This window comes from Triturus cristatus, chromosome 4_1, assembly GCF_964204655.1.
Source record: "Triturus cristatus chromosome 4_1, aTriCri1.1, whole genome shotgun sequence".
NCBI classification, from domain to species: Eukaryota; Metazoa; Chordata; class Amphibia; order Caudata; family Salamandridae; genus Triturus; species Triturus cristatus.
The window spans coordinates 508,183,109-508,203,888 of record NC_140585.1 but is presented as its reverse complement, the minus strand read 5'-3'; the positions used below and the strand labels follow the sequence as shown (position 1 = coordinate 508,203,888).

General features: G+C 43.4%; 1 protein-coding gene across 3 annotated transcripts in view; it reads left to right on the top strand.

Moving 5' to 3' along the window:
* The window catches only part of SOX5 (SRY-box transcription factor 5), a 423,652-nt gene that overhangs the window by 317,596 nt on the left and 85,276 nt on the right, over positions 1 to 20,780 (top strand). For all 3 annotated transcript variants that reach the window (XM_085652751.1, XM_085652752.1, XM_085652753.1), the window contains one exon: positions 14,376 to 14,522. In XM_085652751.1, the coding sequence (XP_085508877.1) occupies positions 14,376 to 14,522 (147 nt within the window). The remainder of the gene's footprint in view (positions 1 to 14,375; positions 14,523 to 20,780) is intronic.

The window sequence follows — 20,780 nt, the reverse complement described above, 5'->3', positions numbered from 1 at the left end:
ACAGAAAAGGGAGCGGTCATCTTTGAATGTTGTTCTTTTGGCTTGACCCAGCAGCATAAACGGAACTGAGAAGAAAAAAAAGGGTGATAGAAAGAGGGTTGAACACATTAATGGGGGGTGGCCATCTTGGAATGGTGATCTTAGAAAGAGGGCTGAACACAGTAATGGGGGCGGCCATCTTCGAATGGTGATCTTTGGCCTGCTCCTGCAACAAAAAACTTTGAGAGGACTGGGTTCTCTGCCAATTCTAGATAATGGCTCACAAACTGATTGGCTTCATTGTAACTCTTATTTGTCCGCTTTTTATTTGACAACTTGCCTTTCTCTTCTTGAGTTTTGCCCTGCCCTAGGAGCATAGCTTCGTTATCTTTCTCTGATTGGCTGACTAGCAACTCAAGGTTTCTAGCGAAAGTGGCCATATTGTAATAGACAATCACAAATATACACTTTTGTTTCGTTGTTTTACACACTATGTTCTAGGATTTTAGCAAAAGAATGGAGGACAGTGATGGGGCAACAGTTTTCGCTTTTGAGTTGTTTAGTATTTGTTATTCCTTTCTTTAGGAGGTGTGAACAGTGCCTTGATCAAGGTAGGTATTTATAATGTTGTTTCATAGCTCAAGTAAGGAGAAACTCAGAGTTTGCTAGGTTAGTGAATCCGGTTTAGTAGATTCTGAATGGATTGGTATGGGCTATCATTCACTTCAGGCCTTTGTTAAGAGAGATAAAAGATGTCCAGCTGGCTACTGGTAATTTTTTGTTAGTGTTGATATCGTTTTGTCAAGTAATATCTTGACTTTCATTTATTTATTTCTTCATGTACAGGATACTACGGGATCCCTCTTTTATATTCCAACATGGCGGTTGAAAAATCTGGATCATGGAATGAGGAGGCTAGGGATCATTTTGCCTGATTTTTGACGGTTTCATAAATTTACAGACTAGCGCAATGTGCACTGCTCCCAGTGCAGTCCAAAGCAGCACATCACACTAGGGAATATGCACTTTTTTCTGAGGCCCAGAACGCACAAATCGTGTGTTCGCAGAGCTCCTTTTAGTTTCTGCATGGGGGCACTCATTTGTTTCAGAATCACAAGGCCTTGGTAGCAGGGTGTAGTCTCTGAATGCAAGACCACAGGTTGTAGGAGCCTAGAGGATCAATGGGACACACCAGTGCTCCTCCTCAGCCAGTTATTGTAACTTGTAGCTCATTGTACAAGATGTATATAGTCTCCCTGGTGGTCAAGGGTGTAGCTATCAATAGTGCAGCAGGTGCATTAGCATCTGGGCGAAGTGTGTGAGGAGCCCACTGCACTTCTGTTTTTACTCTCAAGCCAGGGAATGGGCACCCATTTGCCTTGCTTGCATTAGGGCCCATACCAGTGTGGCTAAGCTTCTAATCAGAGCATGTAATCACCAGTGTACTTGTTACTCTCAGCCTTTGATTATTTACAGCCCCATTCAAATCCGGCAGTGCCCAAGGTGTCATTTACCCATTACCAATCTGCTGCCACAATAGTGCGTACATCTTTTTTCACCAATGTTGTACCTCAAGAAGATTATGTAGGAGACCCCAGAAATGAAATCCCACCCATTCCTCTTTAAAACCCTTAGTGAACCTGGGCACATTAGTGCGTGTCTTGCTACCTCATTTCCTTAAAGTACTTAACATTTGGTAAAGGGTATTCTAATTGAGCTAGATGCCGGCATTGCCTGTGCTCGAACCCCTTCAATGTCTTTCATTCTTTGCTACAGTATAATATTTCACCTGTAGACTTCACTCATGTTTTACTGTTGTTGCTTTCACATTATTACACTGAGACACCAGCCCATTATCTTGTTCTTGGTACTCTTTTTGTATTATCTTGAATAAGCTTGATCACACCATCACGTTCACGGGCGAGTGTGCAGGCCTATGGACCTCCTCCTGTTCACGGCTAGTGACGCGGTCCCATTGGTGTTCTTCTCAGAGGCATGCACCCGGGCTTGCAGTCTACCTCCTTCACCTTCAATTGGAAAGGTGGTTAAGATGGTGACCAGCACCCAAATCAATGTCATCCTGATTACTTCTGTCGCTTTCTCACCATTACTCTCCAAAATTGGATACCCCAAAAAAGTACACTAGCAAAACTGCTGAGCTGAGAAAGGTGTCACTTTAAGGCCACAGCCCAGTGGGCAGGGGCTTTATCAGCCTGTGACACTGATGTGTTTGTGACAGCAGGACAAAGCCCAAAGAACTACGGTGTGTTTTGCCGTATATTCATATAAACTTTTCTACAAGTATCCATATAGGATACATGATATTTAACTTTGAAGTGAGACTGTATTTTCTGCCACAAGCATTCTGATTCTTATCACGCCTCTAGTAGCCTGAGTAAGAATTCTAATAATGGCCCTGTGATCCATTTTTATAACACACACAGCTACAGAGTTAAACGTGGTGTAGTGTTTAAATAGCTAATGTTACAGCTATATGTAATGGTACCCATGTTATCACCCTCTAAAGGAGGGCCTTTCGTGCTAGGAACCTGGATTTCACTCACGAATCCATAAATTAGGTGCTCAACCCAAAGAAATTGCGGGGTACATTCATATACGTATGCTTCCTCTGTGCTGCCTCCTTTTTTTGTCCGCGCAGAACTGTGCTTAGATTCAAACACAAAGAAAGAGTTTTTCAATTGACACATTAATTGTAAATGCTTAGAGATTAATTCTCCTACAATTGCTGACTGCGCCAGACAAAAATGCATTGTTGCATAATAAATGATTGCAATATTTTTCATATCTCTATGACTTTTCCTATTGAAATAATAAATATATTGTGAATATTTAACTTGCTTATTTTGCAGATGCAAGTACAATGCAAAGTGCTGCGGTGTTCTCTTTAAAAGCATATTAGTGCACTGAAATCCAGGGTTGGCATCAATTTCTGTTGGATTGCGCGCGTGTGTTTGTGCGCGCGCGCAAACATAAAGTGGTGGCAGTGGTAACCATCTTAAGCAAGTGGCATTTTGAAGGGGTTTTACATTTTTACCGAATTTAGTGAAAACGAATGTGGCTGTAAAGCACCCGCATGCAGGGTTTCTATTAACTGACGGGGCCTTGTGCAAAAAATGGCTCTGGGTGTGCGCCGCGTGCGTGTGATGTCCATATGTGCTAATATTGACTCTTAGCGCAGCGGAGTTGGCAAGGGCTGGGCGTCTGCACTGGAGACCGTCCACGGCCTGTCCTTAAACACTCCCCCACTTCACATGTCGATGCAGCCATCTTGAGAGCAGCGCGGGGAGAGTGGCGGGCCCCAGCTGGGTGTCCCCGCTCCTCTCCGAATAGAGATACATTCACTGGCTGATGACCCGAGGAAGGGATTTGGAAAATTCATCCTCCCGCTGCAATGAACAGCCATGCTGGAGCGGCGTAAAGAGGGTCAATGAAGTAGGTCATTCATCATATGGGGAGACAGATGTTGGAACATATTGGAATAGATTACTGCGCAGCACACGAAGACAGCTCGCAGAGTTAAAGGAAGCTGGGTGGGCCGCGGGGAGGGGGTGATCAGCCGGTGTTTTCTCCTACGGACTCAGAAAACGGATGATTATTTGTGGAAACAGTCAAACAATGGAGTCAAGGCAGCAGCACTCCACGTCGATTCGAATCTGTCTGTGGGCCACCTATTCTTCTTTAACGTCCTGGCGCTGAGTGGAATCTGACAAGCAGGGGGGTATCTCAAATTAAGCACCCTGCTTGCTTATTCGAGATATTGCCGGGTCACAAAATAGCCGTATATTGGAAATATGGGCACGTTTTATCGGTCACTTCTGTATTTCGGAAGCATGTTCTCATCCCATCTGTTCTGGCACCTTCCCATTAGCACTCACTCGCAAGAAAAAAATATTTGCTATTATTTTGTGAATTAAGCGCTGGAGTAGGGGGTAGGGTATTTGCATATTAATACCAAACTGGAGGTATAATTACTGGAAGATGAAACAAATGTGATTTTTTACTTGCATATTAATATTTCTCTAAAATCTCCAAAAACTATAGTGGACTTCGCTACACCATGATGCATAACAGAAGCGTGTATGGCGGATGAACTGGAGTCGTAAGACCATTGGCTTTGGCTCTTTATAGAATTTACTTGAAAACTGTTGTGAATGTGACACACTACAAGGTGTGTCTTTAATAATGTTGCATCTTGTGCATCACTACCCACCAGATGCGTGCACTTCGCATTTTGTGTGATATATCTCAAGTCCATTGCTTCCTTCTCTTCTATTCATGGTTGTCCATCTCTCCACCCTTATTGTTTTACATGCATGGTTGTCCATCACTCCACCCGTAATCTCTCCCATGCATGGTTGTCCATCACTCCACCCGTAATCTCTCCCATGCATGGTTGTCCGTCTCTCCACTCGTAATCTCTTCCACGTATGGTTGTACATCTCTCCACCCACAATCTCTTCCACGTATGGTTGTCCATCTCTCCACCTGTAATCTCTTCCATGCATGGTTGTCCATCTCTCCACCCGTAATCTCTTCCATGCATGGTTGCCCATCTCTCCACCTGTAATCTCTTCCATGCATGGTTGTCCATCTCTCCACCCGTAATCTCTGCCATGCATGGTTGTCCATCTCTCCACCCGTAATCTCTTCCATGCATGGTTGTCCATCTCTCCACCCTTAATGTCTTCCATGCATGGATGTCCATCTCTCCACCCATAATCTCTTCCATGCATGGTTATCCATCTCTCCACACCTAATGTCTTACATGTATGTTTGTCCATCTCTCCACTCGTAGTCTCTTCCATGCATGGTTGTCCATCTCTCCACCTGTAATCTCTTCCATGCATGGTTGTCCATCTCTCCACTCGTAATCTCTTCCATGCATGGTTGTCCATCTCTCCACCTGTAATCTCTTCCATGCATGGTTGTCCATCTCTCCACCTGTAGTCTCTTCCATGCATGGTTGTCCATCTCTCCACCTGTAATCTCTTCCATGCATGGTTAGCCATCTCTCCACCTGTAATCTCTTCCATGCATGGTTGTCCATCTCTCCACTCGTTGTCTCTTCCATGCATGGTTGTCCATCTCTCCACCTGTAATCTCTTCCATGCATTGTTGTCCATCTCTCCACTCGTAGTCTCTTCCATGCATGGTTGTCCATCTCTCCACCCGTAATCTCTTCCATGCATGTTTGTCCATCTCTCCACTCGTAGTCTCTTCCATGCATGGTTGTCCATCTCTCCACTTGTAGTCTCTTCCATGCATGGTTGTCCATCTCTCCACCTGTAGTCTCTTCCATGCATGGTTGTCCATCTCTCCACATGTAATGGTATATGACTGTTATCAACATTTTGTAAATGTGTCTTTGCCCTTTACTCAAATGTCTGATCTGCTCGTAGCCTGACTCCCCTTTCAGGAACCACACACCTTGTAAGAATACTTACGGCATTGTAATCTGGTGACAGCCATACACTCTGCTGTGCTAATGCCTGTATCATTTAATTCTCATTCGGGCTACCAAATGTTTTCCTGCTTTTTGTATCTATTCTCCTGATAGACTCTATGCCAATGGTCTTCAAACTTGTCAGTGTTGTCCCCTTCCCCCAGTATAAAAAAAGCATTACCCACCCCCCCAGCATTTGTCACAATTATTCTATTACATTTGCAATGTTTAAATATGTCTAGACTTATTTAAACAATACAGTTATGTTGAACCTTTTTAAAATGCCATCAAATACATGATTGTCAAACATACTATTCTAGTTAGCTTGACCTTACTAACTTGTAACTGTATCCACAGAGTGATTATCTGAAATTGGGGTGGGGAAGTTTGAAGATTATTTCGAGACTCTTCTCTTTTGACACATACTCCCAGCGAGATATGAATGACAAAAGATGTTACAAAGGGGCTTATGCTGAGCATTTCTTTTCAGCTTAAAACAAAGCACTGCTCTCAGCATGATGCTTCTTTTGACCAGAGTCGGGTGCCCCACCCAGGATCAGTTTAGGACTCCCCCCCCCCCCCCAGTTTTAACCCCTTCAGTGCCCCGCCCTTTCCCCCTCCTGTGCCGGGCATTGTATTAGCGGGTGGGGTCCATGACGAGATAGTCTCGTCATGGGCACAGCGCAACCGTGCTCCATGACGAGACTATCTCGTCATGGGCATAGAAGAGGTTAAGACCCCTGCTCTATGTGATTGGTGACTGATACTAGTCATTAATACTCTCCACACTCTGATCCCCCGTGTTGCATCCCTCATGCTTTTAAAACTGTAAAATAGTAAATAGTAACTTAGGCAGTGCATAGAATATATCCTTTGAAAAGGCATCGCTGTAATCTATTGCCATGCCTAGCAGATGGAGGTATAATGTAAACATATGTGCAGAATGCTGATAATCCTGCAGGTACAGAGTCACACTATGTACAGCTGGAGACGGAAGGTAGCTTGCTTGAGGTGGCCCTATATGTAAAAACATTGTGAATGCTTGTATCTGCACATTGCAACGGTGAGGCCCCCTGCCTCTTAGGTTTAGCATGGTCATATTAACAGACCTTGGCGGGGAAGAGTAGGCTGGCGCTTGGGTGGTGGTTCTAAGAGACCAGGGTATCAGGAGAGTTTTTTCATCAGATGCATAATAAAGGCGAGTTTGAATGTGGTAGGGAGAATTCCATTGGCCAGAGACAAGTTGTGGTGAGTCGTAGATGGCTGAAGAAGAGCGAACCCTCTTGAAAGCTGAGCCTTCTTTGAAGACGGAGATCAAAGGGAAAGCCAGAGCTGCTGCTTGGTAAGCAGAAGACTTTCCAGAACTTGGATATCACCAGCCTGTGTTACAAGTTGTCATGTACTCTTCTCTTTTAAGTATCAAGGACTAGGGGAGTGTAAATAGGTCGTCATTTAAGATGCATGTGCATCTACGGCTGTAGAGTGCCCGCTAGCTATTTTCAGATGCCAGCGTGGTGCATTATTTTATACTTAATTTTTATTATTAAATACACTGAAGTAGCCAAAGGAGAGTGTATGGAGAGGAGTTTGTGTGGTGTTGTTGACTGTCGGCAGCACATTTTGGTTTTTTGACATGGGCAGTTGACATTCTTTTTGCCCTTGATTTAACAGGTTATTTTCCTTCCTCTTTCATTAATCCACACGATTGTGTTTTACAACTTCAAGGCACCAATCTGACTAACACCAGTTTACTTCAAATGGTCGCTTCAATCCACTCCTACCTTTATATTTTTTCAGGATTTCTCCTCCTGATGAAGGGTAATTCAATACCCGAAATGCATTGGGGTTCATTCTTCAGCTGCTTTAAATAATTTTTAACTTTGAATCTTCAAATCCTTGGATAATCTCATGATTACAATGTAGATGATTCCATGATGAACTATCAATAATAAAATATTGATCTTCAAATTTCTTCAAACTTTTGGTTTACTTTGGATTGGCGACGTCGTCGCCCACAATTGGTTGTGCTTCAGGAGGGACACCACCCAGTTCTGAGTGGTGCAACTGGTGTGTTTGACTGTAGGAAAGTGTTATACACTTTCCGCATCTCATTCTAATCAGACTTAGGTTGTTGTCCTTGAATTACCAATTGGCAAATCGATGAGTCGCAAAGGGCTAAATTGAGGTTGTGTGAATTTACTTTGTAGCGGTCATGTGTATCCTTCTTCATAATGAGCCAGTGCACTCTCCCCGCCCACCTCTGTAGCATACAAAATGACCGGGTTTGCTGAGGAAGGAGGCCATGTTATCTGGCTGTCTTGATCCATTAGAGGTCCTAGTGCTGACTGACGGTGACAGAAAAAAAGCCTGGGACTATCCCAGGAATCAGAGTGTCTTACAGTCTTGCTTTCAGGAAAGAATTACATGTTCTGCCACGACACAGATGTCCTTTCCTTCTCTCCGACTGTTATTTTGCCCCAGTGCAGTCATTTTTGCTGTGTGGTCTCCTGGCTTCCCCGCAAGGCACACGTCACTTTATTTCATCTGCATCTGCAGCAGAGGAGGGCAGTCCTATGCAGGGCACGCGTCCGCACTGGACAAGCTCGCTGGGCAGCAAGTGCCTGTCACTGTCTCGGTGTCTTCACCCGGGTCACACAACCGGCAGTAACAGGGACCTGATAATAGAGCTCGGTTCAAGGAGCGCATTAAGTGTTTGAGCCAGTGGATCGGAGACAGAAAGATGTCAATGATTAAATATGCATCATCTGACGAAGCCACAAATTAATTTACACATTCAAGGGCAATCAGCAAAGGGCAAGATAATGAATTTACACGGCTGTCCGATTCCTAAGAATTTCTTAATGTGACAAGAAGATTCAGCAGAAGAGACCCAGCATCACCAGATCCTTCTCCAATTATTGTTATTTTTCACAAAGGAAAGTATATTTATTTCAGAGCTACAGGAAATAATGCAATTTGTAGGAAATGATGGTGGTGATATAGCCTCCGGCCACGTCTAATTTAATTTCTCTCCTCCCAAATATTTTCTTTAGTTCTCCCATATGGCCCTCATTCTAACAAACTATGTCAGAGAGATGATTAGTGCCGCTACTGTTTTACTGACGACACAGCCACTGGCCTGTAAGAGATTACTGTTCTACTTGCCTCTCTGTTTCAGCTCTTCCTCCTCCGTAGAGTAGAACTTGCTGCCCCTCCCCCTACCATCTGCATGTGGTATTGTATTCTCACTCGTGGAAGTATGGGTCTACTCTATGTAATTGCATTATGCGAGATGCTTGAATCCCTATAAACACCTCCCCTTTCCATGGTTTTGTAAATTCGTGTATATTTCTTCAGAAGCATTCTAGTGCTCTTATTGCCAAGAAACCTAATTTGTTTTATGAAAGCTTTGTTGCTTATGTGAAAAATGGCCGACACATACAGACTGGTAACCACTGAAACTAGTTAGATCCCAAAACAACAAAGCCTTGGACCTTATTAATTCCCTACTGAACACTGCAACTTCCAGTACATGATCATGGTGAGGGTTTGTTGAGACAAGGTGTTTAAATATAGGGGGGGCTGTAATTACAGCTAAGGTACCAGCCAAGTGCATAAAACAATTTACAGTAAATCACAATAGAGCAATTTGCTTATTAACTAAAGAAGTGCCTTAATGCAAAACTTGAATTATTTCACTCACTGCAGGAATTTCTTCCATGCGCTAGGACATAGTCAAAGGTGTAAAACATATACTGTTGACGGTTCCCCGATTGACTGTGACCTTTCAGTTGTTTTGTAACGCTCGGGTCAGGATTTGGCTAGTCTAAGTCTCAAGGTGATTCCTCTGACACTGGTTGCTAGAAGATGTGTGGCAATGGGTTGAAAAGGATAGAGGACTTGCTGCCTGAAGAAGGATTTATTTTATAAGCAAGAAAAAGACAGAATTTACCCCTTGTCAATGATCATTAGTTGTGAGCCATTGAGCAATGAAGTATATTTTCTTGTTGTTTGACTCGAGATTAAGCTGCGCACTTCACACCTCTTTGTCATGCTATGCAGTGCTAAAATTGGGCCAATTTTTGTTCATTCTTGTTGCACACATGAGGCCTGACCATCACATCTTGCAATTTCTTTCTACGTGCTTGCCAAATTCATTTCCAGATTACATGAGGAATCTTTTCATTGAAACTTCAACTTTAAGAATATTAATAATGTAATTATCCAGGATGACACTCCTCCTTTTAGCTGCTTTAAAATGAAGGCAACTGACATACAGAATAGATGATTGACATGTTCAGTATTCTGTTCAGAAACCCCTTACTGCTTCTTTCTCTTTGATTTATTGTTACACAAACTTATATCTAGTCAACATTGTCTTTGGGAAAGGGCTGAGTTACTAAAATGTACACTCAGAAGTGTTCTAGCTGCCCTTAGCTAGAAGTGTACTAGCTGCCCTTAGCTAGAAGTGTGCTAGCTGCCCTTAGCTAGAAGTGTGCTAGCTGCCCTTAGCTAAAAGTGTGATACCTGCCCTTAGCTAGAAGTGTGATAGCTGCCCTTATCTAGAAGTGTGATTGCTGCCCTTAGCTAGAAGTGTGCTAGCTGCCCTTAGCTAGAGGTGTGCTAGCTGCCCTTAGTTAGAGGTGTGCTAGCTGCCCTTAGCTAGAGGTGTGATAGCTGCCCTTAGCTAGAAGTGTGATAGCTGCCCTTATCTAGAAGTGTGATTGCTGCCCTTAGCTAGAAGTGTGCTAGCTGCCCTTAGCTAGAGGTGTGCTAGCTGCCCTTAGTTAGAGGTGTGCTAGCTGCCCTTAGCTAGAGGTGTGATAGCTGCCCTTAGCTAGAAGTGTGATCGCCACACTTTGGTAGAAGTGTGCTTGCTACCCTTACGTAGATGTGTGGTAGCTGCCCTTAGGTAACTACTGGTCAAGCACAAACGCTTATGTTAACAGATCCTTTGGGCTCATTTTAGCTCAGTTTGTTAGAACCGGCTTGAGATGTGGGGGTTTAGCCCTGGGGAAATGTAGATTAGTGATCCCATGGAAGAACCCAACAATTACTTGTATCATGGCCATACATTTGGAGATCCTCCTTAAACAATGTGCGAGACAATTTAGGCATGTATTTCGCCTTGCCACATTTTTGTTCTTAAGAGAAGGGCATTCCTACTTTTTGTAATCCAAAATTTCAGTATGACACCTTGCAGGTATATTTCTGTAGTGAATCTCAGAGTCAGATCAAAGAATCATCTGACTCCTATCCCATATATAGAGTTTCTCATTAAGAGACTCCAAATTCTGTCTCATTCATCAAGTTTCCCCAAGTGCCCATTATGTGTGTGGAATAGTCTGGGACTAGGCATGGGAGATGGACGTCTGGTTTTGTTTGATCAAGAACATGTCACATTTCAGAGTCTCCAAACAGCACTCCTTGTAGAGAGGACCATTGCTGTGACCGACCGTGAGCACCAGTGAGGTACCATGAACAGCAAAGGGCAGCATCCAGTTTAGAGTTCAAGGATCCCTTGCATCGGGAATCCTGCACACCAGCCTCACTTCAAGAATATAATTTCTTTCTTCACGGTAGCCAACGCGTTTCGTCCTATTTAAGGACTTCTTCAGGGCTCATCAATTGTCCTTTGAGTAGTGTACGTTTTTTTCTTACTTTGGTGCCTTCCACCTCGCATTGTCCTTTCTGTGCAACTGGGATATCATAATCGCCAATCCCATTGAAGTATTCTCTTCTATATTTTCACTTCGAAGAAGTGGCAGCACTCAAAGCTGTACATCCGTCCCAGAAGTCTGAAATTTAGCAGGTATTTTAACGGTAAAACTCCTTCGATAAAATCAAGTCATGGTCGACTCATAAGTCATGAAATCCGTCCCGGGCAAAACTGTCCCTCTGTCTGAAAATACCGCCGTCAGTATTATCAAAGGAGTTTTACCGTTAAAATACCTGCTAAACTGCGGACCTTTGGGACGGATGTACAGCTTTGAGTGCTGCCACTACTTCAAAGTGAAAATATAGAAGAGAATACTTCAATGAGAATGGGGATTACGATATCCCAGTTGTACAGAAAGGACAATACGAGGTGGAAGGCACCAAAGTAAGAAGAAAACGTACACTACTCAAAGGACAATTGATGAGCCCTGAAGAAGTCCTTAAATAGGACGAAACACGTTGGCTACCGTGAAGAAAGAAATTATAATTCAAAGAATAAAGGAATATGTAAACTACGACACCTTGGTGGAACTGTTTTTTACTTTTTATTATCTGCGGATCAAATCTTTTGTGCAGTTGCTTGTTGTGAAAGCTTCTTTCACTCATTTAAGAAACAACGGGGTCTTGTTTCCTTGATCTTCACACCATAAGCTAACAATATTCCTGAGACATAGATAAGTGCTGTATTGTATTTTAGACCTCATTTGTAATTCCTTCACTTCAAGAATATCCAAGCAGAGTCTTCCACTACTATCGGTTTCCAGATCACAAGATCAGGAGTGATTAGAAACAGTTAAGATTCTAAGGATCCCTTGCATCGGGAATCCTGCACACCAGCCTCACTTCAATAATATCCAAGCAGAGTCTGCCGCTCATATCGGTTCCCAGACCACAAGATCAGGAGTGATTAGAAAACTGGACGCCAGAGCTTACACTAGTGGGATCCAGCCTTCACTGAGTTAAGCAAGAACCCTGCATGGAGTGTGGAAAGTTGTATTTTTGTATACACCCAAGGCTATAAAGTTGCCTTCTTCTCACCGACCCTGCCACAAAACATTATTTGGTGCACAGGAGGATATAATGTTCAACTCTTCAACTCTGGCTTCTCAGACGAATAGCTCGTGAGCTACTGATAGCTCCTCAGTTACTTGTGAGTCGCTCTCCTGCCTGCAGCCTAGCCTACTGAATTAAAAGCTCGTGCTCGGTTGAATTCATATATGTAAAGCAAAATTGAAAACGTGCATTTGAGGTGAAAACGTGCGGGTTTTCAAAAGTCATAAGAAAAATTGTTGAATTTACAAAATATATTTAAATTTATACTTGAATGATCACTCATGCGGCATTGGGGAGACATTTTACTCCTGTTGTTACCTTGGTGCCAGGGGCATTGCAGCTAGAGTTGTTACGTATTGCCTATGTAGACGAATTCAAAACTGGGAACGTTATTGTTTTCATCACTGCCAACAAACCTGCCTGATGGGCCGAGGTGATCACTGCTGGTAATCTTGCATCGGCTGGAGACTAATGTAATCTTGTTTTATGTGCTCACTGTTACTACACTAACAATTTCAGTAGCCCGGGGTGAATCTCACTGAACATAAGTAACTCTTATTACAGAAATGGTTGGAGACCACTGTTTTACTAGAGGCCCTTTGCCTTTTTTAGCTGTAATCAAAGACAATTTGCCTTTTCTGAGTTGTAAAAGATTAGCTTTCCATGACGAAGAAAATGCTGGGTATCGGACACACGAATATCGCAACTGGGACAGTTAAGGCTTAAATAAGGTAGAGATAGGGCACTGCTGTATAAAGGGTTGAACAAATATTAAGGTACAAATAATATATCATTTACTGCCTGCAGGAATAATAAAGGGAATCATTTAAAGCAGAGCACACTTTGCAAACCAGGTTTGCTCTAGGTGCTGCTTTGAGACTTGTTTGAAGCCAAAGTCAAGATGAAATAAGTTATCCCTGTGTGTCATCTTTTCCCTACTCAGGAGAGGCTGATTGTTGCCTAGAGGTACAGAGGGATCTGGTTCCTAAATGGAGGCCAGGCTGGTGAAGCTCACACCAACTTTAGTAGTTAGGATTGCCTAAGACACTGCCCCAATCTGATAAGAGATTGGGGGAGCATCTGTGGTTAATGCTGCTAGCAAGATAGGTAGGTGTCCCCTCACAGATGCGCAGGTGTACGTGCTGTCTTGGCAAGAGCGAGGGAGAGAGAGCGAGAGATAGAGCAAGGGAGAGAGAGAGCGAGCGAGAGAGAGTGAGAGTGAGAGAGAGAGACAGAAAGACTGAAACTGAGAGATAGGGGAGGGGGTATGAGCCTGGAATATAGGGGGCACAAGCGCGGTGTCCTCCCTGTGGCATCCACGAGTCTGCTTAATTGCCTACACTTGGTCTGCATTTTTGGAGATGAATAAAAAAGAGCTCTATAGTGAGGTCGCCAGATGTTTTACTTATTCTTTTTTCATAATGAACTGTTGAGTAATCAATACACGCAGTTGCATGGCGTCCATCCTGCTGACAGACCACTACATCTAATGCATCATAGAGTAATTGGCCTTTAATTTTTTCACTCTCTTTTTACCATGGAAAACCCTCCTTGAGCAGAATAGTTGTAAACCTACCGGGAAAGGGGGAATCGGTGCTATAGGGATGCTTTTACAGAATGGGTGTGGAGGGGCCCTGATTTTAGCACAAACATATTTGCTCAAGTGAACTTAAGAGTATATAAAGGAAATGACATATCAGTAGTACAGGTCTCTCACATCACTTCTTACAATATACCAGTTAACTATTCATGGTAAATGCATTCTCTTCATCAACAATAAAAATGTGTTTATCCAAATGACCAAACCTGTATTCTGCCTCTGACACTTGAGTCTCTTGAAACGAAAGAATGATTCGAGACACACATGCTTTCCCATTCCGCAGTAATACAGGGATGGCGGCTAGCCTGGCTGGCTATTGTCGTTTGTTCACGGTCCCTGAATATGCTGAAGCAGGGGCATTGCATATGTGAAGTCTGTCATTCCTTCCTGGAGGAATGCATCAGGAAAGTTGAGGTGACAGCTCCTTGTTTGGAACATGCCATTGTGCTAAATAAGAAATGTCCATCAGAGACATGCTCCAAAGGCTATGCAAAAAGGGACGTTTTTGAGAGATGTGTTCACTTATTTATGATGTCCCCTTTTCTCGATGTCATTTTGCAGCAGTTGTATGCTGCCCAGCTTGCCGCAATGCAAGTGTCTCCTGGAGGAAAGATGCAAGGCATACCCCAGGGAAACCTTGGTGCCGCTGTTTCGCCATCCAGTCACCACATGGACAAGAGCACAAGCAGCCCTCCACCCAAACATAAGGTACAATTTTCAGTTTTCAGATTTTACCGTAACACTCATTGACTTGAAAACTGTATGTGAAAAGTCTGTATAGGTCTGTGCAGTGTTTATTAGCATCCCTTGAATGAGCCTATCTGGGTCAAGGGGGCAAAGCCGTGCAGGAGCCCTGGCAGGAGAGAGAACTGCTGACCAGACGCCTATCCTGGGAAGCTAGTGGCTGCAGAGCTGATGAAAAGAAGCTATTCCAGCAGTTTGAGACTTCTATTCGAAGATAACATCTTTGAAGAGGACAGCCCACTTGGTGTATAAGAACTCTGCTCCATCATGTCAGCCTGAAATTGCACCTAGATCGCGGTCCACCATGAATTGTTCTTTTTCCATAGTGCTTAATTTCCATCCAGGTGCTTTTCACCTTTAAACCTTCAAAATCTATATCTCCGATTTCCCATAACCTACTTTGATGGTTGTAGTGTCTTCTCACACATTCCATTTTTCTCTGTTTTTCTAAATTGATCTGGGCATTTTAATGTGTTGTATTCTTCACTTTGAAATTGTGGGTACTGCTTGAAATTAGCACCCACTTCTCATGAGTATTTCCTGGTACTTAAGCCATACACATGAGTTGAAGGACAAAAAATTCTCTCAGAAGTGTTGTTGACCTCGCTAGAGTAGGTCTTTTTCAGTTGGTAGGGGAGCCCCTCTCCAAAATTATTAAACCCATTTCTGACATGTTTCTATTGACTAAGACTTGGCTGTAAAGAAATATCGCAGTAAGGAAGCTAAAAAAATAAGCATTGTTTAACATTTACTTAAGGAGTCAGGGTGTGATGAAATATACAACATGACCTTCCATTCCACCATTTTACAAATTGGATGTGAGGCCACATGATTGAATGGAGTCAGTCAGAGGTCACATGTGGCTTCTGCTTATTTCTGATTGAAGACAAACTAAGGACAGAAGGAGTCGCAAATAATGTTCAGCCATGACCCTTGACCTCATCAGGAGTCACGCGCTTCTGACACTTACATGTCATGTGAGGTTATGCTGTTTTATATTGATAATTGCTCCCTGTTAGCTTTGGCTCTGTCTCACTTTCGAGTATGTAACCAAAGCAGAGCATGCTGTCCATTGTAAGGTTTTAAGCTCTGTATCTACTATCACCTTATTTGCATGCAAAGTGAAAAGTAACAAAAGGCCATGTTGCGAAATCCTTTGAAAGATCTGCAAAAGTTTAATTATTTAAATGAACCATAATCCCTTGAATGCCACATCATGCAAGAAGCTGTGAACGCTGTGCTCAACTTTCAGTTTGCATTAGTGTACGGCTATCATTATTTCTGTCGCTGTTCAGTAAATCAAATGTAGTCGCTCTTGTGGCACAAGCGTTGTATGCTGTGCATCATTGCTTCTAATACCAGGGTCTCTCTTTCCAAGGGGTACTTATCAGCGCCGGGACACTGCTCGGAGTAGCTGTGCGCTTTACAAATCCCCCATAACATAACATAACATAACATAACATAACGAGCATAGAATGTTTTCGAAGCACGCATACAAGTCTACTGGTGCAGAGGCGTGATGCTTCGAAGGTGCTCCGTTGAATCCCAAAGTACTGGGTGAACCTACCTGCCCCTTAGAATAGGACAGTTACACACAACTCTTTGATCAATACTTCAGGTGTGTCATGGGACCCCAATGTGAAAGTAGTATAGAGCGAGGTAGAGGTGGCGCCTTCAATCTGCCCAGTCTTCGTCCCAGCGGGTACACTGAGACTCTGGGATTTTTTTCACTGCGCCTCTATCGCCCAGGGGGAAATAACACTATATCCTAACCTATGGGCAGGACCGCTGGAAATATGCAACAGGGATGGACCAAATAATGTGGCAGGGTTGACTGATGCATCAAGAAAAGGCAAATTATCTGGCATAATGTGGCACTTTTTGTGACAGTATTATTGCATTATATTGTCTGTTTTACATATGTGAGCGCTGTCTGGGAAAAGGACCCACCTCATACGTAACACAGTTTAACACTCAAATGCGAAAACAGGCATCTGGAAGGCCTGTTTTGCTAAGGGCCACTGCACAGCAACATGTTTCAGCGTTTTTAGTAACTTTTGATCCTCTTGAGCTAAAAAATGTGCAAATTATGCAGCAGATGATGGATTATGTGGCAAATGCGGCAAATACATAATTATGCAGAAAATGCCAGTGCAGCAGAATCACATAATTCCAGTGTCTCTGACTTTAGGCAATCGTTTTCACTGCCTCACATAGATGAGCAGGAAGGTAAAAAGTTTAGCATTTTACCTCATAAACTGGAGTGCACTGCATTACATAATCAATATTCTGAGAACAAAATAAAAGTTTTATTTTTAAAACCACTTTTGATTATGTGCTTTAAGAGTGTCTGCCTCAACCATGGTCAGTTCATAGTATTGCATTTCACACAGAGTGATATATATGATTGTTGAGCAGATTTCTTTTATAGTTCATAAACATTTCTGAGTGCGTGTATGTGTTTATATTCGTGCATGCGGGAGTATACATTTTACATATGCGTTTACAAAAATGGAAGAAGATGGCAGACTCCTTAATACTGACATTTATTTGTTATTTCATCTAATTTGCGTTTAAAGCTTTTAGCAGTACCTTGTGTCGTATTAACGTGGAATGCCAGGGAAGCCTGCATTTCTACATTCTGAGATGGGGTAGGCCAGGAACAGAGCGCGCCTCCGCGAGACTATAAAAGCGTGCAGCGCGAGCCTTCTGATGCATGCTGCTTCCAATCTGCTGCGTGCCGGCGGGAGGCGCTGGAACAAAGTTAGATGGAGAAAAGATAATGCTGAGAAATGATAGAATAGTTGTGACCTCCGCGCGCGGGCTGCAAATCCAAGACATAGATTTCACTAAGCATTCCTGCTGCGCTCCCCGGCAGAGTTCAGTTGTCATAAAGGGACAGGAGTCTGCGGTGATGGCGGCGGCGGATGACAGACACTTCGCTTTGGGTGTCCACCACACAGGAGTTGGGGGTGCGGGGAAGGGAAGTTTGCGTAATGGTCATGACGTCCACAGGTCACGACTTCCACGGGCTGTGGCTAAACCCTCTGGCGAGGCTTTCCAGTCCAGATAAGAAGCGGAATTAATTTGGCTACCGAAACATCCAAAAGACAAAGGTGTCAGTGGAGCCCACAGCACTGCAGTGACGTTTTTAATACAACAGAGCCTGCAGTTTTTGTATAAAAGCTAGTTTCCTTATCACTTTCGGGGTGTGACATCTCTAGTCCCTGTAATGAAGAAGTGACGTAGCTGCTCAGTTGTAATAACTAGAGGTCACAACGCAGCAAGGGGAAAGGCAGGTGAGTAGGGTCATCAGAAAGCAGATATGTATGGCAGCATGTTTATTTTGTGCAAGCTTTAGGTAATTATCGAAACGCTGGCATCTCTCTGCGTGGTTCTAGACAATCTGACCCACAGCATTTTCAATCAACTTTACATTAAATAGATTATAATATTGTTTTACTAAAAATTACGATTTTTTTAGTGTTTACATTTGAACTAGAGTCTGCTTTTATTTTTTTTTATGTCTGCAAAGGGCATGAAAGAGCAAGATACAAAGTATTTAAGTGATTTGTGGAAAGGGCGATAGTGTAACCATGTAAGGAATAAAATACCCTCTGCCATACATTAAAAGGATATTGCAAGTCACCTTGAAGTTCCTCCCCTTATAAAGGAGCAGAGACTTCGGCCTTGTTCCTCCCTGTGGTCTTGTAACTGCTGGGTGACTTGCAGTGGTCTTATTATGTACGGCAGGGGTACTTCATCCTATATATAGCTAGAGCGTTCACTATGGAACACGTTAGTAAGGTAAATTGCTTGTGTGGTATGTTTTGCAAGAAAGTATCATTGCTGAAATCTGGCTATTATGTTTGTATTTGATCTTAGTGGTATTGGAGCATTACAGCATAGGTATTTCCGCATGGGAAAGTACGTAGGCTGCGGGTGTGGTGAATACGGGACAACCACAAGTTTTTCCATGAGAAATGGGATATAACATGTAGAAATCGTTGTTTCAAGACCAGTTCACAGGTTTTCCCCATTTGTAGGTATTTTTTCACCAGGATATTTCACCTGCTTTGAGGCGCTAACATGTCCATGTGAAAACTTGTGAGTCGCTCTGTGCCCATGGTGTTCCTGTATCACCTGTTATCCTGAGCCTGCTGATACTCATTGTTACCAGCTGCATAGGGATTACCGGCCCACTCATAATGATAACCTTAATAAGCAGAGCAAAGAAAGCATATTGCATAGAGATATCAAATATAGATATAAAAAACTTCTTGCCTTCTCCATTAAATATTTGTGGGGATAGAGTTTCCCCTTCAGTGTGCATGAAACCGACTTGCAAAAAACAGTCAACTATGAGCATTTAGTGCAAACCTGGAAAAATGAAACACAAACTAACACGCATATAATATGTGACGTGACAGATAAAAGCCTTTAGGTTGCCTAAAACTGCCATGGTCAGAGTTTGCGAGGGCTGCACACGCAGTCTGAGACAGCATGTCCCTCCAGAACACAAGCATCAATTCACATAACGTCCAATGTTACCACTCAAATATATCTGTGGTCATGAGACAATGAGGCATCATGAGATGGCCGCGGGTTAATCTCTGACAGAAGAGGACAGTCGGGGCTTTGTTGACGGCCTTTGGAAAAGCCAGGGGGGCCGAAGGTCTCTCCAATTCCAGTTTTCATGTCACACTGCTGACTCCTTCGGGTTTTCTGTGCCAGGAACTGAACCGGACTGCAGTCGATCCCAAGCCCACGTCAGTGGCATGTTTACAAGGAACCGAGAAACCAAAGTGAGGGCTGCATTTTGGCTGTAGAACAGCTGCCACCTTTAGCCTCCGTTTACCCAATGTAGTATTTACTGGCATCACGGCAGCAACTTGACATAACTTGACCCATTACAGTTTAATCCGTATCGGCATTCTTTTTAGACTTGAAAATCATTCTCATATTTTGGTGTCCATTTTCCTGCAGATATATCCAGAGTACCCGAACATTAACAATTATCACTGATCTAACATAGGTCAAATCTCCTGCATTGCCCACCTGCAATTTAAAGACATACGCCAAAGTTCATGAATATTTATAGCATCCAGTGCACTACAATTCGTAGATGGCAGATAGTTCTGTATGTGTATTGATTTCTCTTTACCATGGCTGACATTTTACAGCTTATGTTCATTTCATTTGTGTGCATTGATGTCAACAATTGCAACACTATAGTTTTGTGAAATGGATTTCCTTGTAGCTTGGGGAGGTTACTGGTGTGAAAATGGGGTTATAAAATAGTGCTAACCTGAGGTAGTAGGACAGAACATGGAATAGGTTTCAGCTGCACACTGGTCTGCTCTGCCCCTCCCTGCTAGGATCTCAGTTAATGAGTGTTTGGTCGTCGCTCGGACTCCTTTATAAAATGCAGTGTTAATCTCGTTCTATTTTCAAGTCATCTGGTATAGACCTGACTAAAACAGCGAGCACAGGGTCCACGCGAGGGCATGCATGGCTGTCAGTCGTTTCATTTAACGTAGAGTTCAGTGTGATGTACGGAGGCTGCACCTGGATGTAAGGAGGCTGCACCTGGATGTAAGGAGGCTGCACCTGGATGTAAGGAGGCTGCACCCGGATGTAAGGAGGCTGCACCCGGATGTAAGGAGGCTGCACCCGGATGTAAGGAGGCTGCACCCGGATGTAAGGAGGCTGCACCTGGATGTAAGGAGGCTGCACCTGGATGTAAGGAGGCTGCACCTGGATGTAAGGAGGCTGCACCCGGATGTAAGGAGGCTGCACCCGGATGTAAGGAGGCTGCACCCGGATGTAAGGAGGCTGCACCCGGATGTAAGGAGGCTGCACCCGGATGTAAGGAGGCTGCACCCGGATGTAAGGAGGCTGCACCTGGATGTAAGGAGGCTGCACCCGGATGTAAGGAGGCTGCACCCGGATGGAGGCTGCACCTGGATGTAAGGAGGCTGCACCCGGATGTTTATGGTAAAATATTAGGCGGAAAGGTAATTACTAATCAATAGGGTATAAATTATCCATGTGTGAATCTTCATTTTAAAGCGATCCCTTGTTTGGGATGAATGTTATGCAAAAACACATTATTGGTAGAAATGAGAAAATGAATATGTTAGCGTCATTTTCATGGTTTGTAGGGTCAATTGCCTGGGTTCTCATTTTCAAAAGTCGTAGCAAACGCCTCCTCCAAAATTA